Source organism: Muscardinus avellanarius, assembly GCF_963383645.1.
Source record: "Muscardinus avellanarius genome assembly, chromosome: 15".
NCBI classification, from domain to species: domain Eukaryota; kingdom Metazoa; phylum Chordata; class Mammalia; order Rodentia; family Gliridae; genus Muscardinus; species Muscardinus avellanarius.
This window is the reverse complement of record NC_137801.1, coordinates 21,556,682-21,580,572: the sequence shown is the minus strand read 5'-3', so window position 1 is coordinate 21,580,572 and position 23,891 is coordinate 21,556,682. Positions and strand designations below refer to the sequence as shown.

The 23,891-nt window shown below is 50.1% G+C and overlaps 2 protein-coding genes across 2 annotated transcripts; both read right to left on the bottom strand.

The window, feature by feature from the left end:
- Nucleotides 1-119: 119 nt before the first annotated feature.
- On the bottom strand, nucleotides 120-18,362 carry TRIM54 (tripartite motif containing 54; the record flags this gene model as incomplete). The annotated part of the gene is made up of 11 exons (XM_080711340.1): nucleotides 120-176; nucleotides 260-389; nucleotides 633-771; nucleotides 877-969; nucleotides 1,073-1,197; nucleotides 1,302-1,324; nucleotides 1,511-1,744; nucleotides 2,233-2,328; nucleotides 4,262-4,433; nucleotides 4,868-5,040; nucleotides 18,195-18,362. The coding sequence occupies 11 exons, from the start codon at nucleotides 18,360-18,362 to the stop codon at nucleotides 120-122; spliced, it is 1,410 nt and encodes a 469-aa protein (XP_080567466.1).
- A 458-nt stretch (nucleotides 18,363-18,820) lies between these two features.
- DNAJC5G (DnaJ heat shock protein family (Hsp40) member C5 gamma) lies at nucleotides 18,821-23,653 on the bottom strand (the record flags this gene model as incomplete). Its single annotated transcript, XM_080711339.1, has 5 exons — nucleotides 18,821-18,838; nucleotides 18,938-19,005; nucleotides 21,889-22,030; nucleotides 22,196-22,409; nucleotides 23,541-23,653. The coding sequence occupies 5 exons, from the start codon at nucleotides 23,651-23,653 to the stop codon at nucleotides 18,821-18,823; spliced, it is 555 nt and encodes a 184-aa protein (XP_080567465.1).
- Nucleotides 23,654-23,891: the final 238 nt, after the last annotated feature.

The following is a 23,891-nucleotide window of genomic DNA, read 5'->3' as shown; positions in this document are numbered from 1 at the left end:
CCGAACTGGTCCAGCCGCGCCTGCGAGCCGCCCAGAGACCTCCGAGCGCGCTCTGCGTGGTTGTTTTTAATAAAAGCGCTGAAGAGCCTTTGGCTTCTGTCGTGGGGGCACCGGCAAGCTCAGCAGGGCGCCGGGGGTGGAGCGGGGTCTCCCCAGCCGGCAGGAGAGGCCATTTGCTGAGGGCGGACAGGTCAGGCCAGTTCTCTGGGGCTCTCTCGGCTCCCCACTTCCAAATCTGGGAACTCAGAGGTCCCCGCACCGCCACACCGCCTTCACCCTCTTCCCAGAGCACAGGGCTCACAAGTCTGCGCTTGGCATCAAAGAGGTGCCGGTAGGGGTTCACCCCAGGGAAGGGCGGGATGGTGACCAGGTCGCCTCGGAAGCCAAGACTAGGAGAGTGGGCAGCGAAAGGAGATGCAGGGACAAATAAGGCATTTATTGAGGCCCTTCCCTGGGGCGGGCACCGGGCTGGTGGCGGTGGTCTCTGCGCAGATCCTCCACGCCCTGGCGTGGTCCTGGGCGCGCGGGCTCTTGACCACGGGTCGGGTCAGTGCGGGCCTGTGCCAGGGAAAGAAAGTTTGGTGGGCGGTTGCTCCAAAAAGGAACGGAACATCCCGAAGCCCAGCTCATGCCTTTCCCCAGCCCCTGGGGCTTCGCCACTACTTCGACCCAGCCTGGTCTCCAGGGCCCGGGAGGAAGGATGGTGGAGATGCACGTGTACTTTACGCGCGCTAGGGGGCGCTGCTTCATGGCTCCGGGATGGGGTGGCACCTAAAAGGAGAGGGGGCTGCAAGCTCCGCGATGCGCAGAGGGCAGACCCTGGATGAGACTCGAGAGTGCCGGCCAGGGCCCGCCCCAGCCCTCGGCCCCTCTCACCTTCTGGCCCGTCCAGCCGCTCCTCCTCTGGCCCTGCGCTGCCCTCGTCCGCGTCCAGCGCCAACTCCTCATCCTCGTCCTCCCCGGAGGCGCCTGGGTCCAAGGAAGCCGGGTGAGGCGGAGCCCCCGGCGGCCGTGCCCACCTCACCCGCACACGGGCCCGTGACGCTCAGCCCCGCCCTCCCCGGTGCCTCACCCGGCTGGAAGTCGATGGTCCTCAGCATTTCAGCCACGTGCTCCACGCTCACGGAGAACTGCTCCATGCTCTCGTAGCCGGGCTCCGGCCGACCCGCCAACTCCACCTTCGACATGGCCTCGACTCTGCGGTGGCCACAGCGGCTCAGCGGGCGAGGCCCCGGGAGCCCCAGCCCATCTCTGAGCCAGGGCGGCCCCGGCCCCGCCTCCCCTCCCCGCTGCCTACTCACTTATGGATCAGCTCCTTGGCCTGCTGCAGGGAAGAAAAGGGGGTGCGTGTGAGCGCAGGCCAGCCCCAGCAAAGCCCCGCTGCGGCTTCTCACCAGTCCTGCGGAGGGGGTTCAGGACGGGGGGGGGGGAGTAGGTGCAAGAGAGGACTTAACCTGGGGCTCCCTGACTTCAGCTACAGCGGGACTGCAGCTCTCCCCTCGGGGCCCACCTGCAGGTAGAGCGCCATCTGCGGCTCTTCCATGGACTGAATGGCGTTCTCCACCAGCTTAGAGGAGGCCTCCAGGTGGTCTCCGTACTGGCGGATGAGGCCTCGGACTCGCTGCAGCTTCTCCTCCTGCTCACGGGCCAGCGTTTGCAGCAGCTCGCCCTTGCGCTCCTCCAGCACAGCGCACAGGGTCTCAAACCTCTGGTTTAACAACTGCTTCTGCCTGCGGCTGTTGTCCTGAAAGACCCGGAGGGAGCTAGAGGGAAGGCGTGGCTGGGACCCCCATACAAGAGAGAGCAGGATACTGTCCCACTCCATATCAAGAAGGAAAGTGACCTGGCCAGGGTCACGCCCAGGTTAGAGGCACGGCAGAGTCCAACGACATGTCAAAGTACCTTCACTGGGTGCTTGCCATCTACTACCTCCTTGGCCTTGGTTTTGATTCGCATCATTCTGTTTAATTCTACTAGGTCATTATCATCATTGCTATTTCATGAAGTTAAAAAGCAAAGCCAAAGAACAGGGAAGCTAAGTCACTGGTCCAAAGCCACAGAGTTAGTGAGTCCCAGAGTTGGGGTTCAAACCCAGTAGCCAAGCACACCCTACCACTTCCAAGAACCCAGAAACGTTCTGACCAGTTTGACCAGAGGCCAGAGAGGAGCAGTTCTCTCTGGAGCTCAGTCAGGGTCTCCTGGCCGCCAGTCTCCGTCCCCGCCAAGGCTCACCTCGATGGTCTGGCACACCTCCTCCATCTGTGTGATCACAGCTTGCACACGGTCGTTGCCTGCCACCAGCATCGCGATGCCGTCGCTGAGCTCACTCTGCCACACACACAGGCCAGCTCTTAGGGCTGGCGGACCTGGCCTGCAGCGGCACCCCTCTCACCCAGCCAAGGCTACTGAGATCTAGAAGCCTTGGAGCCATTCAAGAAGTATGGAGCCAGCCGGGCGTGGTGGCGCATGCCTGTAATCCCAGCATTTGGGAGGCTGAGAAAGGAGGATCACAGTTGAGGACAGCCTCAGCTACTTAGTGAGGCCCTTTGCAACTCAATGAGACCCTGTTTTAAAATAAAGAATAAAAAATAGGACTGGGGATGTAGCTCGGAGGTAGGATGGTCCTGGGTTCCATCCCCAGTACCACACACAAAAAAATAAAAAAAGTATGGAGCCAGGTGTGCACGGTGGTGCACACCTGAAATCTCAGCACTTGGGAGGCCAAGGCAGGAAGATCAGAGGTTCAAAGCCAGCCTCAGTAATTTAGGGAGGCCCTCAGTAACATAATAAGCATTGTTTTGAAATAAAATGTAAAAAGGGCGGGGGGCATAGCTTGGAGGTAAAATGTCTCTGGGTTCAATCCCCAGACCCCCCCCCCAAAAAAAAGGATGGAAACTTATTCTGTGGATTCTGGAAGGAATTAGAGAGAGGTTCCCACCACAAATGAGAAAGGAATAGACATTCTCCAAGACCCTCCATGTGCCAGACACCGGGAGAGATGCTTCATCTATAGACTCATGTCCTTCATGAACTCTCGAAAATTCTTAGTGATATTCGTTCAGATAAAATTTTTTTCAGGTCTGGGGATGGAACCCAGGGGCATTCGACCTCCGAGCTACATCCCCTGCCCTATTTTTTATTCTTTATTTTGAAACAAGGTCTCACTAAATTACGGAGGGCCTCACTAAGTAGCTGAGGCTGTCCGCGAACCGTAAACCTCCTGTCTCAGCCTCCCGAATGCTGGGATTACAAGTGTGTGCCACAGTGCCTGGTTCTTATTCTTTATTTTAAAACAGGGTCTTGCTGAGTTGCAGGGCTCACTAGGTAGTAGCTGAGGCTACTACTGTCTCAGCCTCCTGAATGCTGGGATTACAAGTGTGCCCCACCACACCCAGCTCCATTCAGATAATTTTGCCTCCTCTCTCTCTCTCTCCCTCCCTCTCCCTCTCCTCCCCTCCTCCTCCCCTCCCCTCCTCCTCCCCTCCCCTCCTCCTCCCCTCCCTCCCTCCCCCTCCCTCCCCCTCCCCCTCCCCCCTTCTCTCTCCCTCCCTCCCTTCATTGTATCATCTGAAAGCCCAGTAAGGCTATGGTAGGCTTTCTTATCCTCAACCTTCTCACCCAGAGCTACATTCTGTTTTTTCTTTTTCTTTTGGGGGGTGTTTGTTTCTAGTCTTCTTGTCATGTTCAGTAATTTTGTCTTTAAAGAAATCTATTGCCAGACATGGTGGTGCACGTGTGTAATCCCAGCATTCGGGCGGCTGAGACGGGAGGATCACGGTTCGTGGCCAGCCTCAGCTACTTAGTGAGGCCTTCCACAAGTTATTGAGACCCTGTTTCAAAAATAAAGAATTAAGCCGGGCATGGTGGCACACGCTTGTAATTCCCGAGCTTGGGAGGTGGAGACAGGAGGATCGTGCTGGTTCGGAGCCAGCCTTGCTGGCTAAGAGACCCTGTTTCCAAATAAAAAAAATATAAAATAGGTGTGGGAGTGTAGCCTGGAGGTAGAAGAGCTTCCAGGAACCCCAGTACCACCAATAAATAAATAAAATAAAATAAATAAATAAATAAGGCGGGGGTTGTAGCTCGGAGGTCGCATGCCCCTGGTTTCCATCCCTAGTACTGCAAAAAAAAAAAAAAAAAAAAAAGGTCATGTGCTGAGTGGAGCACAAAGCATGGGCTTCAGCTCCCATCTGCTGGACTTCATAATCAGGGGAATGAAAGGCTTACCCTGCCCTAAGCCCCACTCCCCACTGCTGAATACCTTCTGGCGTTTGTAAATGGTGGGCAGCGGGGCCACCTCGCAGTCCTTGTGGGCCCCGAAAACCTTGCAGAGAGAGCAGGTGGGCACCTCGCAGCTCAGGCAGTAGATGTTGATCTTCTCCTCCTCGTGCTCCTCGCACATAAGGTGCTGCTCCGCCTTGGAGTGCAGCGGCCTGGAGGGGAGGGAGCGGCAGGTGGCTCAGGAGGCAGCCCCGCCCCGCGGGAAGGGGCCCCAAGCCTCACCTCCCCTCAGCCTTCTCCTGTGGCTGGTGGCTTAGCGACTCCCACATGGCTCTTAAGTTGGGGGAGAGAGAGAGGTAGGAGGTAAAGTGGCCTGGATCCCCGAAAAGGGGGCATCCCAGGGAGAAGGCTGTCACGCAGGGCTGGCAAGGTCAAGGACCTCACTGGTGGACGGCCAGCCCACCGCAGGAGGAGAGGGTGAAGGTGGAGCGCTGGCCAGGGAGTCAGACCACCTTCCCTGGGTGGCCTCTTCCCCTGCAGGTCCAGTATTCTCATCCCTAGACTGAAGAGGCAGGTGGCTTGTTTCTGTCCCTCCCGCCTGGCCCCATGGCTTCCTTGGCTGAGCCCCAGGCCTGGCTCCGCTCACCGGGAGGACTCCTGCTTGTAAATGTCGATGATGTTCTCCACCAGCAGGTTTCGCTGCAGCCCGTAGACACCATGTCGGTCTAGGACAACCTCGTGTCTGCAAGACGGGCAGCGGAAACGGCCTCCCGAAGACACAGCCGAGGAGCCCCGGGACTGCCAGAGAGGGTTGGAGGCCTGCAGGAGAGCGCAGGCCCAGTAGGCGGGGGAGCTGGGGTGGGGTGGGAGATTGCGGTAGGCAGTAGCCTTTGCTCCCTGGCCTCCTGGGGACCAGCTCAGGACAAGTGGCCCAGGAGCTTGTCTGCCTTTGCTTCACTGCCCAGTCTCCATCCGTGGGTGATGAATCTCACCACAGAGCCCCAGCTCAGAGCTGGCAGGAGGCTGAGGTGGAATTGGACTCTGAGTGGTGCAGCCAGTGTTTCCCAGGCTGCGGCCCTCTCGGGCCACATCTAGGGGAGATTCTCTGCAGTGGTGCAGGCAGAGCAAGCACTCAACAAAGGGGCAGAGGAACTCCAGCCAGGTTGTTCTGAGAAATGGCTTCAGCCACTGGGAGTCAGGAGTCCTGGGTTCTTGCGAGGTGCCTGGTGCCTTTTTTTTTTTGGCACTGGGGATTGAACTCAGGGGCATTCTACCTCTGAGATACACCCCCCCAGACCTATTTTATTTTATTTTATTTATTTTAGTGGTACTGGGGTTCCTGGATACCTTTCTACCTCCGGCCTCCAGGCTACACTCCCAGACCTATTTTATATATATATATATATATATATATATATATATATATATATATATTTTTTTTTTTTTTTTTTTTTTTTTTTTTGGGAAGCAGGGACTCTTAAAACAGCGAGGCTGGCTTCGAACCAGTGCGATCCTATCTCCACCTCCCAAGCTCGGGGATTACAAGTGTGCACCACCACGCCCAACTATTTTATTTTTATTTTGAAACAGGTTCTTACTACTTGCTGAGGCTGGCCGCAAACCTGTGATCCTCTTGTCTCAGCCTTCCAAGTGTGGATTATAAGCGTGCACCACCACGCCTTGGCTTCCTGGTGAGCCGTTTTTTAGGTAAATTTGTCAAGCATTCAACCAGTGTAAAGTTAAGAACTAAGCTGGAAGCTGGGCGTGGTGGCGCACGCTTGTAATCCCAGCATTCGGGAGGCTGAGACCTGAGGATTGCGGTTCGTGGACAGCCTCAGCTACTTAGTGAGGCCCTCTGCAACTCAGTGAGACCCGGTTTCAAAATAAAGAATAAAAAATAAGGCAGGGGGTGTAGCTCGGAGGTTAAATGCCCCTGGGTTCCATCCCCAGACCTGCAAAAAAAAAAAAAAAAAAAAAAAAAACTAAACTGGCTTGTTCATGTTGCATAAGATGTTGAGTATGCCAGGTAGTGGCTGGCTCTGGGTTGAACATAGGAACAAGATGCCCCCCTGCGCTAAGCACCCACACCAGCGGGAAGGGCATAGTCCTAGGGAGGCTGGGAAGAGGCTAACCAGACACACTTGCGCCCCACTTCCTCCTAGAGACCTGCACCTTCCCATCCTGAAAGAGGCCCTTGCCCTGCTCCGGCCAAAAGACTGACTCAGAGCTGAGGTGGCCGTCACCTCACCAAGGCAGGATCTATTGAATAATCCCTCCCAGAAATGTGGAATTAAGACACAGAGAGTGAGCCGGGCACAGTGGCACACCTCTCTAATTCCCATCCTTGGGAGGCTGAGATAGATTTGAGGCCAGCAGTGTGTGGTAACTAAGGGAAGATCCTGTTTCAAAACAAAATAGAGAGCTGGGCATGGTGGTGCACGCTAGTAATTCCGAGCATTTGGGAGGCTGAGACAGGAGGATTGCTGTTCTAGTGAGGCCCTTTGCAACTCAGTGAGACCTTGCTTTTTTTTTTTTTTTTTTTTTTTTTTTTTTTTTTTGGTGGTACTGGGGTTCCTGGAAGCCCTTCTACCTCCCGGCTACACTCCCAGACCTATTTTATGTATTTTTTAAATTTGGAAACAGGGTCTCTTAAGCCATCGAGGCTGGCTCCGAAACAGCGCGATCCTCCAAAGCACGGGGATTACAAGCGTGCGCCACCACGCCAAGCGAGACCTTGCTTTTTTAAAAAAATAAAGAATAAAGCTGGGTGTGGTGGTACACGCTTGTAATCCCCGCGCTTGGGAGGCCGTGACAGGAAGATCGCACAGGTTCGAAGCCAGCCTCAGCTACTTAGTGAGGCTCTCAGCAACTTAGTGAGACCCTGTTTCCAAATAAAATAATAAAAAAAAGGTCTGGGAGTATAGCCCAGAGGTAGAAAGCCTCTGGGTTCCACCCCCAGTACCACCAAAAAAAAAAAAAAAAAAAAGAATAAAAACTAGGGCTGGGGGTGTAGCTCAAAGGTAGAATGCCCCTGGGTTCCATCCCTAGTATTGCAAAAAAAAAAAAAAAAAAGTTACTTGGGTGGCAGAGAAAGGAGGATCTCAGGCTCAAGGTTCAAGGTCAGCCTCAGCAATTTAGTGAGACTGTTTCAAAATAAAATAGAGCAGAAAGTGTAGCTCACCCCCTGGGTTTAATCCCCATTACAAGAAAGAAAGAAAGAAAGAAAGAAAGAAAGAAAGAAAGAAAGAAAGAATAAAATAAGACTTGGGATGTAGCTCAGAATGCCCCTGGGCCCCTGAGTTTAATCTCCAGTACAAGAGTCAGGCGTGGTGGCACTCCCTTGTAATCCCAGTACTTGGGAGGCTGAGACAGGAGGATCATATGTTTGCAGCTAACTTAATGAGGCCCTCTGCAGCTTTCTCAAAATAAAGGATAAAAAATAGGGCTGGGTATAGCTTGGAGGTAGAATGTCAGATCTCCTAATTTTTTTCTGCATAGACTACAGAGTGTATGAAAATGAAATTTTTTTGTGTGTGTGTGTGCTACTGGGGGTGGAACCCAGGAGCTTTCTACCTCCAGGCTATACTCCCAGATCTATTTTATACTTTATTTGGAAACAGGGTTTCACTAAGTCGCTGAGAGCCTCACTCAGTAGCTGAGGTTGGCTTCAAACCCGTGGATCCTCCTGTCTCAGCCTCCCAAGTGCTGGCATTGCAAGTGTGCGCACCACACCCGGCCTTATTCTTTATTTTGAAACAGGGTCTCTAAGTGGCGGAGGGCCTCACTAAGTAGCTGAGGCTGGCCTCAAACCTGGATCCACCTGTCTCAGCCTCCCAAATACTGAGAATACAAGTGTGTGCCACCATGCTTATTGAGTGGTAGAGTTGTGGGTCTTGTTCTTCTCCCTCTCTTTTAAAATATTACCTATTTATTTATTTAGTACTGGTAATTGAACCCAGAGAAATTCTACCTCCAAGCTAAAACCCTAACCCTTTTTTAAAAATATTCTTTATTTTGAAACAGGATCTCACTGATTTGCAGAGGGCCTCACTAAGTAGCCGAGGCTGGCCACGAACCGCGATCCTCCGGTCTCAGCCTCCCGAATGCTAGGATTACAAGCATGTCCCACCACGCCCGGCTCCAACTCTTTTTTTAAAAATTGTGAAACAAGGTCTCACTGAGTTTTTGAAGGTCTTGCTAAGTAGGCTGGCCTTGAACCTGGAACACTGATTCTTGTGTCTCAGCCTCCCAAGCACTGGGATTATAAATATGCACCACTGTGCCTGGCTTCCTTCTTTTTCTCTGTCTCTATCTTTCTCTGTCTGTCTGTCTCTCTCTTGTGCGTGTGCCTGCGAGCGAGAACTGGGGATTAGCCGCAGGGACATTCGTGTGTGTGTGTGTGTGTGTGTGTGTGTGTGTGGTGGTGGTGGTGCTGGGGATGGAACCCTGAGGCTTTCTACCTCCGGTCTATACTCCCAGACTTATTTTATATTTTATTTGGAAACACGGTCTCATTGAGTTGCAAAGGGCCTCACTAAGTAGCTGAGGCTGGCTTTGAACCCACTCAATCCTTCTGTCTCAGCCTCCCAAGTACTGGGATTACAAGTGTGCACCACCAAGCCTAGCTTCCCCTAGCCCTATTTTTTTATTCTTTATTTTGAAACAGAGTCTCACTAAGTTGCGGAGGGCCCAAGTATCTGAAGCTGGTTGTGAACCTGCAACGCTTCTGTCTCAGCCTCCCAAGTACAAGCATGCGTGACCAGGCGTGGATCCCAAAATAATTTCCAAATTTTCTACAAGGGGTTTGGTAAAACAACAACAACAAAACTTAAAAAAAAAAATTGCCAGGCATGGTGACCCACACCTGTAATCCAGTACTTGGGAGGCTGAGAAAGCAAGATCACAGGTTCAAAACCAGCCTTAGAAATGTAACAAGGGTCTCAATAACTTATCAAGACCTGTTTTCAAATAAAAATAGGACTGGGGGTGTAGCTCAGAGGTAGAATGCCCCTGGGTTCAATCCCTAGAACCACCAATAAAACACAATGCTCAGACCTGCCATGAACAAAAGGGGGCGCTAGAGTGCCACTATAAAGAAGAGTCAACCAGAGAAAACACTTTTTTTTTTTGGTGGTGGTACTGGGGATGGAACCTTTCTACCTCCGGGCTACACTCCCAGACTTATTTATTTATTTATTTATTTATTTATTTATTTATTTATTTTGCGGGTCTGGGGATGGAACCCAGGGGCATTCGACCTCCGAGCTACACCTCCTGCCTTATTTTTTATTCTTTATTTTGAAACTGGGTCTCACTGAGTTGCAGAGGGCCTCACTAAGTAGCTGAGGCTGTCCACGAACCGCAATCCTCAGGTCTCAGCCTCCCGAATGCTGGGATTACAAGTGTGCGCCACTATGCCTGGCTCCCAGACCTATTTTATATTTTTTATTTGGAAACAGGGTCTCTTAAACCAGAGAGGCTGGCTTCGAACCTGCGCGATCCTCCTGTCTCTGCCTCCCAAGGGCAGGGATTACAAGCCTGCGCCACCATGCCCGGTGAGAAAACACTTTTTAGGAGACTAATGACTTTACTTGAAGGAGGTACAGTTAAGAAGATGTCGCTTGAGAGAGACGTGAAGTCAGGGTGGGCAGGTAGCAGGATACAGTAGGTTGGGAAGAGTATCAGGAGACAGGCGGAAGTTCAATTTTCCCGGAGGTAGAAGCTGGCAAAGTCGGTTTTGCCATGGAAGGCCTTGAAGCCCAGGGTGAGGGTCTGGACTTGATTTTGTAGGCTGGGTTTCTAAGTTGGGAGATAAAAGGAAAAAGAATTAAGTATTAATCTGTGTGTGTGTGTGGGGGGGTACTGGGGATAGAACCCAGAGGCATTCTCCCTCCCAGCTACACCCCCAGCTCAATTTTTTTTATTCTTTATTTTGAAACAGGGTCTCACTGAGTTGCAGAGGGCCTCACTAACTAGCTGAGGCTGTCCGTGAACCACGATCCTCCTGTCTCAGCCTCCCAAATGCTGGGATTACAAGTGTGCACCACCACGCCCGGCTAAGTATTAATCTAACTGAGGTAATGTGGATAGATAGGTGTGTGTAGGCGGGGGGGGGGGTAAAGGCAAGAATTGGCTAGGAAGCAGTCCACAGTCAGTGGGGGGCAGGCTCCCCCGGGGAAGCAGCAGCCCTGGAAAGCTGGGCTGGGGGTCAGAGTTGGGTCAGTAGGGCGGCTCAGCACCCGGATGTAGGGTGTAGGGAGAGGAGGAGTCAGTGATGACTCTGAAGCCAGAAGCCTGGATGCTTAGGAATTTGCGGGTGCCTCCAGTGCAGGACGACTTCCAAGGATCCATGAATAGAATTCAGGGAGTCTGTCTGTGAACTTGCATGAGAAAAGAATTACATCTTCGTTTTCACTAACCTCCAGGAGAAATTGGCCATTTCCCTCAATGATGAATGCAGGCAACAAACATAGTTGTTTCAGCTGCATCTGTGACTGTCACCAACAGAAATCACAGATGAGTTCCTATCTCATCACTCTTGTTGCTGAAGCTCAAAAAACAGTTTACCCCGAGCTGGGCATGGAGGGGCACGCCTGTAATCCCAGTACTTGGGAGGCTGATACAGGAGGATCACGGGTTCGGAGCCAGCCTCAGCAGCTTAGTGAGGCCCTCAGCAACCTCATGAGACCCTGTTTAAAAATAAAACGGGGCTGAGGGTGTAGCTGAGAGGTAAACTGCTCCTAGCTGATATCCCTGGTACTAAGGGGAAAAACCCACACTTACTGCTACTTGTAAGTTATTAAGCCACCACTAGATATCATTATTTAATGTGTTTCTCAACACAATAAAATATTAAATATATTTTGATACTATCTCAGCGTTTCCCAGGCTTTTTATTTATCATCTCTCTAGGAATCTTTTTAGACATGCTTCTCCTAATAGATCCACTTTCTGCATTCACTGTTAACACCACAGATACACTGTCTCATTATCCTCTGCCGGGCGTGGTGGCGCACCCTTGTAATCCCAACATTCGGGAGGCTGAGACAGGAGGATCACAGTTCAGGGACAGCCTCAGCTACTTAGTGAGGCCCTCTGAGACTCAGTGAGACCTTGTTTCAAAATAAATAATAAAGCCAGGCGTGGTGGTGCATGCTTGTAATCCCTGAGTTTGGGGGGCAGAGACAGGAGGATCGCACAGGTTCGAAGCCAGCCTCAGCTAGTTTAAGAGACCCTGTTTCCAAATAAAATATAAAATAGGTCTGGGAGTGTAGCCCGGAGGTAGAAGGCCCCTGGGTTCCATACCCAGTACCACCAATAAATAAATAAATAAATAAATAAATAAATAAATAAATAAAATAAATAATAAAAAATAGTGATAGGGCTGAGGGTGTAGCTCGGAGGTAGAATGGCCCCGGGTTCCATCCCCAGTACCACAAAAAAGAAAAAAAGAAAAGAAAGAAAAAGAGAGAGACAGAGAAAGAAAATTATTTTCTGCCTTAATTGTAAATCCCTAAATTTTCTCATCACGACAGAACTTTTAGACTCTAGGTCATAAATGGCAACCTCCTTAATACATCTTCATAGCTGGCAGTCTCTACCATGGGTTAAAATTTTCTCTGTGGATTAATATCCAGTTAGTGCCAGGCGTGGTGGCACATACTTGTAATCCCCGCGCTCGGGAGGCTGAGACAGGAGGATCGCGCAGGTTTGAAGCCATCCTCGGCTACGTGGTGAGGCTCTCAGCAACTTAGCGAGACCCTGTTCCCAAATAAAATATAAAATACGGCTGGGAGTATAGCCCGGAGGTAGAAAGCCTCTGGGTTCCACCCGCAGTACCACCAATAAATAAATAAATAAATAAATAAATAAATAAATAAATAAATCCAGTTAGCAAAGTCTTATCTTCTGTTTCTGTTTAGCTTTCTATTTCAAGACTAAAGAAATAATTTATTGGCTCTACTGTATATATGTCTTGTTCTTTCTTTAAATCTTATGCTTATATGAGGGAGTCAGCCTCACAAAGTAAAATTTCACGTACCAATGATGTGACCTGTGGAGGAAATTCTCTCACTCTAGGAAACAGAACAGAGCACCTAGGTTTATGTCCCTACCCTATCCTTTTGCCTGCATCACTGTAACTTATTTGCTGTGTTCTCCCTGTACAATCTTGTTCTAGTTCAAATGGAATCATGTCTGTTAAGGTATTCTGTAAATTATAAATCAGTGCATAAACACTAAAGAAATGTTAGTAATCCTAATCTAGACCTTAAAAATAAATTATTATTTAGAGAACCCCTCCATAAGCTGGGTGTGGTGGCATACACTTGTAATCCCAGTACTTGGGAGGCTGAGACAAGAGGATCACAGGTTCAAGACCAGCCTCGACAACTGTGAAACGGTTTCAACATAAAAAATAAAATTGGAGCCAGGCATGGTGGTGCATGCTTGTAATGCCAGTCAGTACTTGGGAGGCTGAAAAAGGAGGATCTCAGGTTCGTGGCCAGATTCAGCTACTTAGTGAGGCTCTTTACAACTTAGACCCTGTTTCAAAATAAAGAATAAAAAATAGGACTGGGGGTATACCTTGGAGGTAGAATGTCTCTGGGTTCAATCCTTAGGGCTGCAAAAAAAAAAATAAAATAAAATAAAATAAATAAATAAATAAATAAATAAAATCAGGTTGGGGGTGTAGCTCAGAGATAGACTGTCCGTGAGTTCAGTCTCCAGTACCACATCAAAACAAAAACAAAAAAACAGAAAACAAAAGCTGGGCGTGGTGGTGCACACTTGTAATCCCCGCGCTTGGGAGGCAGAGACAGGAGGATCCCACAGGTTCGAAGCCAGCCGCACGCTCTGGCTTAGGAGACCTTGTTTCCAAATAAAAATAAATAGGTCTGGGAGTGTAGCCCGGAGGTAGAAGGGCTTCCAGGAACCCAGTACCATAAAAAAAAAAAAAAACCAGAAAACAAAAGCAAAGAAGAGAGAGAGGCGAGTACACGAGCAAGCAAGTGCCCTCTGCAACTTAGTGAGGGCGTGAACAATTGTTCTTTCTTCTCTATAAAGAATAAAATGATCTGGGCGTGGTGGTGCACGCTTGTAATCCCCGCGCTTGGGAGGCTGAGACAGGAGGATCGCACAGGTTCGAAGCCAGCCTCAGCTACTTAGTGAGGCTCTCAGCAACTTAGTGAGATCCTGTTTCCAAATAAAATATAAAATAGGTCTGAGAGTGTAACCCGGAGGTAGAAAGCTCCTGGATTTCACCCCTAATCCCCCCCCCCACACACAAAAGAATAAAATGAAATGGAACAGTGTTGGGGGTGCAGCTCCATGGCAAGCATGAGGCTCTGGGTTCACTTCCCAGCATCACACACACACACACACACACACACACACACACACACACGCACACACGCACACATGCACGCACGCACGCACGCAGGATCCAGAACCTGCTATGAGGTCAGTGCACCATTTCCTCGTAAGGGAGACCTGCCCAAGGCAGGGCCAGAGAAGTCCTGGTCCCTGGGCAGCAGGTGCAAGCCATGGAGGAGGAGGCAGGTGGTGGGATCTGCACTGGAGGTCTGCACCTGGTGACGCCAGGTCCTAACCACTAACCAGTAAAGAGCCAGATTGGGGTGGCATGAAACCCGAGCCTTCCGTTGGGGAAGACGCCTCTTTCTTACTGTCCCGCTGCGTGAGTCCCTCCCTGGCTGAATTTCCCCCAGAAAAGCTGCTCCCGAGCCACTTTCTTCCGAGACCTTCTGGCCGTGAGCTGAGCTACAACAGGTTGCAACTCAAACAAGTGCCCACGGCGCAGTGGGGGCAGGTACGAAAATAAACCGAGGGCTAGCTCTAAAGTAGTTCGGACGTGAATAGAGTTTACAAATACAGAAACACATGGGAAGATGTTTGTGTCGAATTTCCAACAGCTTTGCTCAAGTCAAAATTCTTGGTAGCTGAGTGGGCGCGAGTGTGGGGAGAGAAGGAGGGAGAAATTAGAGAGGGTTAATGTCATATTTTACTGTTTTCTGTTTCAGTTTGGAGAGAGGGAGAAAGAAACGTGTTATGGTTCTAAAGAGATGCAGTTAGATTATAATGGCAACTATGTAAAAATATGCACCCGGACCAGGGCTTGAGAGTAATGTGCAAGAATGGAAATATTGGCTTGGGTGAGGAAGGACTATGGCTGATCTCCTCCCAAACTCTTTTTTTTTTTTTTTTTTGTGGTACTGGAGGTGGAACCCAGAGGCTTTCTACCTCCAGGCTATACTCCCAGACCTATTTTATACTTTATTTGGAAGCAGGGTCTCACTAAGTTGCTGAGAGCCTCACTAAGTAGCTGAGGCTGGCTTCGAACCTGTGTGATCCTCCTGTCTCGGCCTCCCAAGGGCGGGGATTACAAGCGTGCGCCACCACGCCCGGCTGCTCCCAAACTCTTAATCCTTCCCTCTTCACAGTTTGCTTCCTGGATGTCTAGTTAATCTGAATCACGACTCCCCCAAAATTCTTGTTTGTTGTCTCTTCACAGCAAACACTGCAAAGCATCTCAACATTTCAGAGGATGAATAAGAAAGACAGAGGTCCAGCTCTAACGATGGAACACTACAGCAATTTGCAAAAAGACATATGGCTGAGTGTGCGTATACAGGCCCATCACAAGCAGGAGAAAGTGAGCAAAGGCACGGATTCTAACGTATGTTTATAACATGGACACTGCCTGGAAGGATTCCCAGGAAACTTTGGTGACTGTTGCTTCCGTCTGTGAAGGGAACGGGCCGTCTGAGGTGAGTGGCAGATTCATCTTTCATGATATAAACTTCTATAGTGCTTGAAAAAAAAGTACATGTAAAAATGTAAGCACGGCATACTGGTGTCACTTTCATAACTGTTAACTTTCTAGGCAGTGTTCTAAAGGTTTTTCTTCTTAAGTCGTTTAGAAGCTAGAGGAACCGAAAGTCCTATTCCCGTCGCCATACTTAGAAAACAATCTGATTATGCCGAGAGTTGTCAAAATGTGGAGGCAACGTGTGAAAAAACTAAATATGCTCATCTTTCGGACGGAGATGTGCTGAGATGTAGAGGCAGGCTCGCAGCTGGGTAACTGGGTCAGCCTCCCCCAGGTTCTCCCAAATAAAGCAGTAAGAAAGGAGCCGTTCACACTACTCTCTTGGACGGCCCAGGAGCGCTCTGAACTTTAAAAGATGCATACCTCAGGCATGCAGAGTCCTGGGAATCATGCTACCTCCCAAGTCGTCTGCACCTGAGAGTTTGTTTGCTGGTTTGTTTTGGGTACTGAGGATATAACCCAGGGGCATTCTACCTCTGAGTTACCCCGCCACCAACCCTGTTTTATTTTTTGTTTCAAAACAACAACAAAAATAACTTCACTAAGTTGCTGAAGGCCTCACTTCACTAAATTACTGAGGCTGGCCTTGTACCTGCGATCCTCCTGGCTCAGCCTCCCAAGTACTGGGATTACAAGCACGCGCCACCATGCCCGGCTCTGGCCAGTTTTTATAGGGCATGTTACCTTTGCTTTCCAAACTTCCCTTAGACACACATATTTCAGTTCTAATGAGAGGATGTTTCACTATAAATTCATGAGAGAAGGTGGCAAACTCTTTCTGCTTTTCCCTCCTAGGCATCTCAGTCAATGTTCAGAGTCACTTACACCCCCCACCCCCCAAAAAAAAATACCAAGGTGGAGCCCAGTGTGGTGGCACACACTTGTAATCCTAGCATTTGGGAGGCTAGACAGGAGGGACCAGGTTCGTGGCCAGCCTCAGTTACTTAGTGAGCCCCTCTGCAACTTACTGAGACCCTGTTACAAAATAAAGAATTAAAAAATCAATGCCTCATGCTTGTCATCCCAACATTTGGGAGGCTGAGACAGGAGGATCTGGGTTCACCACCAGCCTCAGCTGCTTAGTGAAGCTCTTTGCAACTCAGTGAGACCCTGTTTCAAAATAAAGAATAAAAAATAGGGCTGAGGCTGTAGCTTGAAGGTAGAAAGGCCCCTGGGTTCAAACTCCGGCACTACAAATACATACATACATACGTACATATATACATACGTACATACTGAGGTGGGCAAGGTATTAGACTCTTGTACAAGACTTGAAGCCTGGGATGAGCTGGCATAATGCTCATTCCAAGCTGGGCGTGGTAGTGCACACTTATAATCCCAGCGCTTGGGAGGCTGAGCCAGGAGGATCGCACAGCCACTGAGTGAAGCTCTCAGCAATTTAGTGAGACCCTGTTTTCCAAATAAAGTATAAAATAGGTCTGGGAGTATAGCCTAGAGGTAGAAATCCCCTGGTTCCACCCCCAGTACCACAAAAAAAAAAAAAGGAAGGAAGGAAGGAAGGAAGGAAGAAAGAAAGAAAGAAAGAAAGAAAGAAAGAAAGAAAGAAAGAAAATAATCTTCATTCCAGGCCTCCGGAGAGGGAATCCAGGGCTCTGGAGCTAAGCAGTGGCAGGTTTGGACACTCAGAATAAAAGGAGATGGGGGAGACTTCAGGGAACCCGGCATTCGGGCAAACAGAAGACTAGCAAAGGGCTGGGTCAAGGGCACATTGTAAAACGGCCTGGCTTAGCTAGACCATTCTTTTCTAAACATACTGCCCCCAAAGAACCCAAAAGTATTCTCAGCCAGACATGGCAGCGCATGCCGTAATCCCAGTACTTGGGGGCTGAGACAGGAGGGTTGTAGATTTGATACTTCAAAACTTAGTGAGAACCTGTTTCAACATAAAAAATTTAAAAAAGCTGGGGTGTAGCTGGAGATAGAATTTCCCTAGGTTTAATCCCCAGTATCAAAATAAATAAGTGGCTGGGGTGCTGGGGGTGTAGCTTGAAGGTAGACTGCCCCTGAGTTCAACTCCCAATACCACAATAAAGAAAGACAGAAAGACAGAAAGACAGACAGAAGAAAGAAAGAAAGAAAGAAAGGAAGGAAGGAAGGAAGGAAAGAAGAAAGATAGGTTTTCCTGGTTAAGTTAAAAATTACGTATGCTGCCAGGTATGGTGGTGCACGCTTGTAATCCCAGCAAATGAGAGGCTGAGATAGGAGGACTGCAGGTTCAAGGCCTTGTTTGCAAACCATTCAGGTCTATGCTGCTTTCATTTTGGAATAAGAGGCTACAATGCTATCTGTGCCTGGCTTAGCAATGCTTTGCCCCATGACCACAGATAAACCAAAACTGGCTGCGCTTTCTGGGAAAATTTCTTCCCTGCCCTCTGATTGCTAGGTGTCCTCATAGGTGTTTGCCTGAGGGCTCTTTTCTGCACAGTGTGGAGGGGTCACAGGTGTGAACTGAAGTTGGGGAGAATTCTCAGTCCTCTGCCGACTATTTCAAATTTTGTCTTCCAAAGCAGATGCCTTGGGCTTTATAAATAGTTCTATTTTCGCCGGGCGTGGTGGCGCACGCTTGTAATCCCCGCGCTTGGGAGGCTGAGACAGGAGGATCGCACAGGTTTGAAGCCAGCCTCAGCTACTCAGTGAAGCTCTCAGCAACTTAGTGAGACCCTGTTTCCAAATAAAGTATAAAATAGGTCTGGCAGTATGGCCCGGAGGTAGAAAAGCCCCCGGGTTTCACCCCCAGTACCCCCCACCACAGAGTTCTATTTTCATTATGTGCTTTCTCACTGGGGTTATTATTTTTAAATGTTTCAGTATTTCACTGATCTCTTTTCCAGAGTTTCCATAAGGATCTCAAAGTCTGACACTCTTAGCTGAATGCGACAGAGCCTGGTGTGGGGTCACCCCTCCCACTTCCCGCAGGTCCTTGGTCCCTGAGGGGCCCAGCCTTCAGCTGCTGCGCACACTAGCCGGGGCAGCTGCTGACTCATGCTTACTTGGGGATCCTAGGACCTGGCTCTCCTGCACCTCAGCCATCATGCTCCCCCTGCCTGTCACTCGCTGGGGTCCCCCACCTTGCAGTGGTCCCGCCTGGCCCTGCCCGGCCCACCTGGAAGATGTCGTTGGCGCACTTGCGGCACAAGTTGTGCTGGCAGGGCAGGATCACCACGGGCTTGGAGAACATCTCCAGGCAGATGGGGCAGATGAGCTGCTTCTCCAGGCTGTCCATGCTCTGCGCATCCCCAAGCAGCGGCTTGAAGCCCACGGTGAAGTTCATCCCCTCGGCGCTCGGCTCGTGCCTGCCTGGCTATGCCCTGGTCCCAGCCTCTCTCACCGCCTCTGGACCCTCCCTCGCTCACCTCAGACGTCTGCGGACTCTAGTTTCCCTTCTGTTGCGCCCTCTTGAAATAGCGGCTCCGTCTCCTGTCCCTCCTGCTAACAATTAGTCTTGTCCTGCTGTCTCCAGACCCTTCTACGTCTCTATTTTTGCTTGGTACCCTCACCAGGCACATGGAACTTTATCTCTCCCTCTCTGTGAAATTCTTCTATTCCCCGGGCCACTTTCTGGTTCCCTCTGTGGACAGCACTGCTTGTCCCGTACTCTCCAGAGAGGAGATTAATATTACCGAGGGGGTGGGGCGGGGAGACAAGGGGCATCTGTGTGACATTCCGACTCCCAATTTAGCTCATGTAAGGCGAGCCACAGCTGTCATCGACTGAGTGACCCTGACTCACTCAGGAGTAGGTGACTCCCTTGAGCAACAGCAGGGGCGAGTGTCAGGGGTGAAAGGTGGGCCAGCAAAAGTGTGGGGCTGACCCTGGCTCCCTCGGAAGGCTTCCCTGAGCCCAGACCTCGGAAGGCTTCCTTGAGCTATGGCCTGGCCCCTTCTTGTAGACAGTAACACCGTCTCTAAAGCAGCCTGTGGAGAGGTATCACACACGTCTCGTGGTGGGAGGAAAGAGCTGGCCAGACCTACAGTCGGTGACAGTCTCCTCCTCCACAGGCTTAGCCAGTGACCCTGGCCCTCCTCATCAAGACCGTGTGATTCAGAAGAAGGGCTAGAGACTAGAGGGACTGCCTCTCGTCCCACACTTCAGACCTGAGCTTGCTCCTACCCAGCCCTGTCTTCTATCACCCCAGGAAAGCAGTCTGAGGACCCGTCTGTGAGCATGCCCCTAAGGAAGGTGCCATTCAGTCCACACTCGTCACTGGGGCCACTCCAAGTACTTTAAAATTGTATGGAAATTGGGGGGAAGCTGAGCTGGGAAGAAAGGCACTGAATGCTAGGGATCTATTTTGGGCACCAGGGAATCAGTCTCCAGGAAAATCTTCGAGCTTCAACAAAATCACAATAACCAGGCTCTGGGAGGCTTTGACTCCAGCCTCAGAGGCGTCTGCGACTCTCCTCTCCATGCCGGGTTCCTCCCAGATATAAACACTCATCTGAGATCTTGTGTCTTTTTCTCTATCCCAGGCACAACTTGTTTGTTTGGGGCCCAACACATGTACTGAGACTGGACAAAGCTCTTTTATTTACTGACATTCCCTTAGCCTTTCTCTCAGTGAGGAGAGAGAAGTCTGCGGAATCCCTGGGCCCTGACCCTGCGTGGACAAGTGATAAAATGGTGTGGAGAGGATGCCACACAGGAAGCACCAAGAGGCGAGGTGGGGAAGGTACAAGCGCAATCTTCCCCCGGCACACGCTTCATGCCCTGCTCTGGGAATGAAACACACAGTGATCAGCCCGAGAAGATGCGGTAAAGGATGGCGGTGCGGAGGAGCTGCAGTCAACCCATCGCACCAGGCTACTAAAGTGTACTGTGCTGCGCGAGGGAGTCCAGGGAGAATCCAAGATGGAAGGGCTTCCCCAAGCTCCCGTGCACTCGTGCGCCTCCCAAACTGGTTCTTGGTGGCACGGCTGCAGCTGCAATGCCCGTGGCATGGGCGCCAGTAGAAGGCAAGACCGGCCTTGGAAAAGTGTGTTGGCTTTGGAATGAGGCTGATGCCAGGAGTCCTCAGTGCAGAGCTGCAACAAAGGAGGATCCACCCTGCTCAGTTATCAGGGTCTTGGTTGATCGGGATCTTAGTGGAGATATTGCAAGTGGCTCAGACTGACCTGACTTGGGGTCAAATGCCAAGGTAGGCACAGGAAAAAGAATCCACAGGAAAATTCTGCCATCGCTGCCTGACACCTCATCCAGGTAGGGATGGGATGGCTGCTTTCTGACAGATTAAGAGTGGGACTGGGGCTAAAAAGAAGAGTAGCTGGGAGACCCCCTCATGGACCAGGAAAGCGGTACCAGCAAGGGCAGAGACAGAGTCCTTACTGGAATGGACATAATCAATGCTTCTGAAGTGAGGATTCTTATAAGAAGAGGAGTCAGACCGGGGTCGCTGTCAGGACAGGACTGCTTGACCTTTCTTCAACACGCCCAGCGGGCTGGGCAGCAGCAGCAGGCACCCTCACTGGGCCAGCACCTAAGGCAGAAGAAGCTGGCTCCTTATTAAACAGAAAGAGTCATGCTGTCCCCCTCTATGTAAGGACATAAGAGCTGGAGTCCCTGCTGGAAGGACAACCACCCGCCAGGGACGCGTCTGGCTAGCCGGGAAGCTTCCCTGGTCCTTTAATCGCTGCCCCCTCTGTTTGCATACCTCACTCTTCTTCATATTTTACTAGTAATCGTCGCTATCATCATCTCTTCTATAAACAGTTCTTGCTCCTGTGATGGAATTGTACACGTTTACATATATAAATATTTAGTAACAAATCTTTAGTCTACAGATAAAACTGTTTCCATGCATTTACCCACTACCATCACAAGGTGGCACTGATGTAAACCTCAGCCACCATCTTAAAGCTTTAGCCATTTGTGGTGGGCATATCTCAGGAGGCTGACTTTTCTATTTATTTATTTATTTATTAAAAAAATTTTTTTGCAGTACTGGGGATGGAACCCAGGGGCATTCTACCTCCGTGCTATACCCTGGTTCTATTTTATTTATTTATTTTTGTGGTACTGGGGATGGAACCCAGGGGCTTTCTACCTCCGGGCTATACTCCCAGACCTATTTTATATTTGATTTGGAAACAGGATCTCACTGAATTGCAAAGGGCCCCACTATATAGCTGAGGCTGTCCGTGAACTGCGATCCTCCTGTCTCAGCCTCCCACATGCTGAGATTACAAGGGTGTGCCACCAAGCCCGGCTTAATTTTTCTTTTTACCTTGCGCTAGCTAAGCAACACTCCACTACTGAGCTATATCCCCAGCTCATCATTCCTTTGAGCAGATGCAATAAACTGCATTCAACTCCTGTCTCTTCTCCCACTCCATTCCTTAATAGTCAGAAAAGGCCAACACTACATTTAAACTGTCAATTTAGGGGCTGGGCATGTAGCTCAGTGTGTAGGGCACCTGCTTGGCATGTGCCCTAGGTTCCATCCCTAGCATCAAAGAAAGAAAAACAAACTGTCAGTTCATTGCAATTGTCAAGCTGGGTGTGCTGTGGTGCATGCACCCCTGTAAATCTTAGTACTTAGTAAGCTGATACAGGAGGACACAGGTTCAAGGCCAGTCTTAGCAATTTAGCAAGACCTTGTTTAGCTCAGAGATAGAATCTCCTTGGGCTCAAAGCAGAGACCATCTTGACCCCTTGCCTTTGCTTTCTTTACTTTTCCCCAATGCCAGACTCGAAACTGCCACATTTGGCGGTTAACCTGTGGTCCTCACAGGTCTTTCGTATTTCCAACTTTTTTATCATTCCTAATCCCAATCTGACCTCAGCCCGTCAATGGCACTCACCGGATCTCGGAGGCCGAGTCTGGACATCCTGTTGGTGTCTCCTATTGATGTCCTCAGGTGGTGGTTTAAGTGCCCCACAGCAAAAACAGCAGCAGCAGCAAAAGCAGCAACAGGTGAGCAGCGTACAGAGGATGACGAGCGTCTGAGGGGCAGGAGAGAGGCGAGTTCCAGCAGTTCTGCTGTGCTTCCGCTCCAGCGCCCCTCCTGGCATCCTCGCACCCAGAGAACAGGCCCCAGAGCACGTGTCCTAGCGGCCGGCATCACCCGCTCCTTCCCTATTCTTAAGGGACTAGGAAGAATTGTGTACCTTGAACCAACAACTATTCACTGTATAATAGTATCTGACACCTTCTTCGCCATAGTGATCGTACAGGTAGATTCCAAAGGAGCCGTGCTGGTCGTAGATTTTCCGCTTCTTAGGGTCACTCAGTACAGAGTGGGCTGTGTTGATCTCTTTGAAGATTTCTGCTGCCTCAGGGTTCCCTGAGTTTTTGTCTGGATGATACTTCAAGGCCAGTTTCCTACCCAGGCAATACCCAAAAGGAAGGTGGGGCGGGGTGGGGCGGGGTGGAGGTGGCTGGGGAGGGGGTTGGGGTGAATGCAGGGGTAGGTCTCTAGATAATGCAGACAACGCGTGAGATGTGGTACAGAGGGTGGCGGCAAGCAACCAAGGTCTAATTTTCTTTCCATGCCGTGCTGAAAAGGGGGATGGCCTCCTTTAGCCCCCAAATAAAGGATTCTTGGGATTCATTTAAATTTTTTTGTGTGTATGTGATACAAGGGATTGAACCCATGGGAACTCTACCTCTGAGCTATACCTCTCACCTTTTTTATTTTGAAACAGGATCTCACTATGTTGCTAAGGGCCTCGTTCAGTTGCTGAGGCTGTCCTTGAACCTTCAATCTTCCTGTCTCAGCCTACCCTCCCAGATACTGGGATTACAGGAGTGTGCCACCGTGCCCAGCAAGCCCTGTGTGTGTGTATGTATGTATGTGTGTGTGTATATATATATATAATTTTTTTTTGTGGGTCTAGGAATGGAACCCAGAGGCATTTGACCTGCGAGTTACACCCCTTGCCCTATTTTTTATTCTTTATTTTGAAACCGGGTCTCACTGAGTTGCAGAGGGCCTTACTAAGTAGCTGAGGTTGTCCGTGAACCATGATCCTATGGGTCTCAGCCTCCCGTATGCTGGGATTACAAGCGTGCACCACCACACTTAGCTTTATTTTTATTTTAAGACAGGGTCTTGCCGGGCATGGTGGCGCACGCTTGTAATCCCCCGTGCTTGGGAAGCAGAGACAGGAGGATCGTGCAGGTTTGGAGCCAGACTCTCTGGCTTAAGAGACCCTGTTTCCAAATAAAAAAAATATTAAGAAATAGGTCTGGGAGTGTAGCCCGGAAGTAGAAGGGCTTCCAGGAACCCCAATACCACCACCAAAAAAAAAAAAAAGACAGGGTCTCACTATGTTGCCCGGGCTGGCCTTGAACTTTCAATCCTCCTGTCTCAGCCTCCCAAGTACTGGGATTACAGGCGTGTGTCACTGTGCCCAGTTTTTGGGCTTTAGAAATGAGTCAGAAAGCCAAGGTAAAAAGAAAAGGGATTAATGGGGGAAATCCCAGGGTTCAATACAAGGCTGGGGTCTGAACCTGTAGGCCTTTTTGACATCTTCAGGAGAAGCACCCTTCTTAAGCTCCAGTACTGCATAGAGGTTTGTCCCACTTCTGGACAGCCGGCGGGCTGCTTCATCCACATGAGACATATTCTGGGCCAAAAAGACAAGAATAAGACAGCAGTGAGAGGGTACTGTGACTACCAGGAGAGTGTAGGTAACCAGAAAGAAATTCAAAGCCGGGCATGGTGGCGCATGCTTATAATCCAAGCATTCGGGAGGCTGAGACCAGAGGATTGTGGTTCACCAGAGGATTCTGGTTCGTGGGCAGCCTCAGCCAACTGAGTGAGACCCGGTTTCAAAATAAAGAATAAAAACTAGGGCAGGG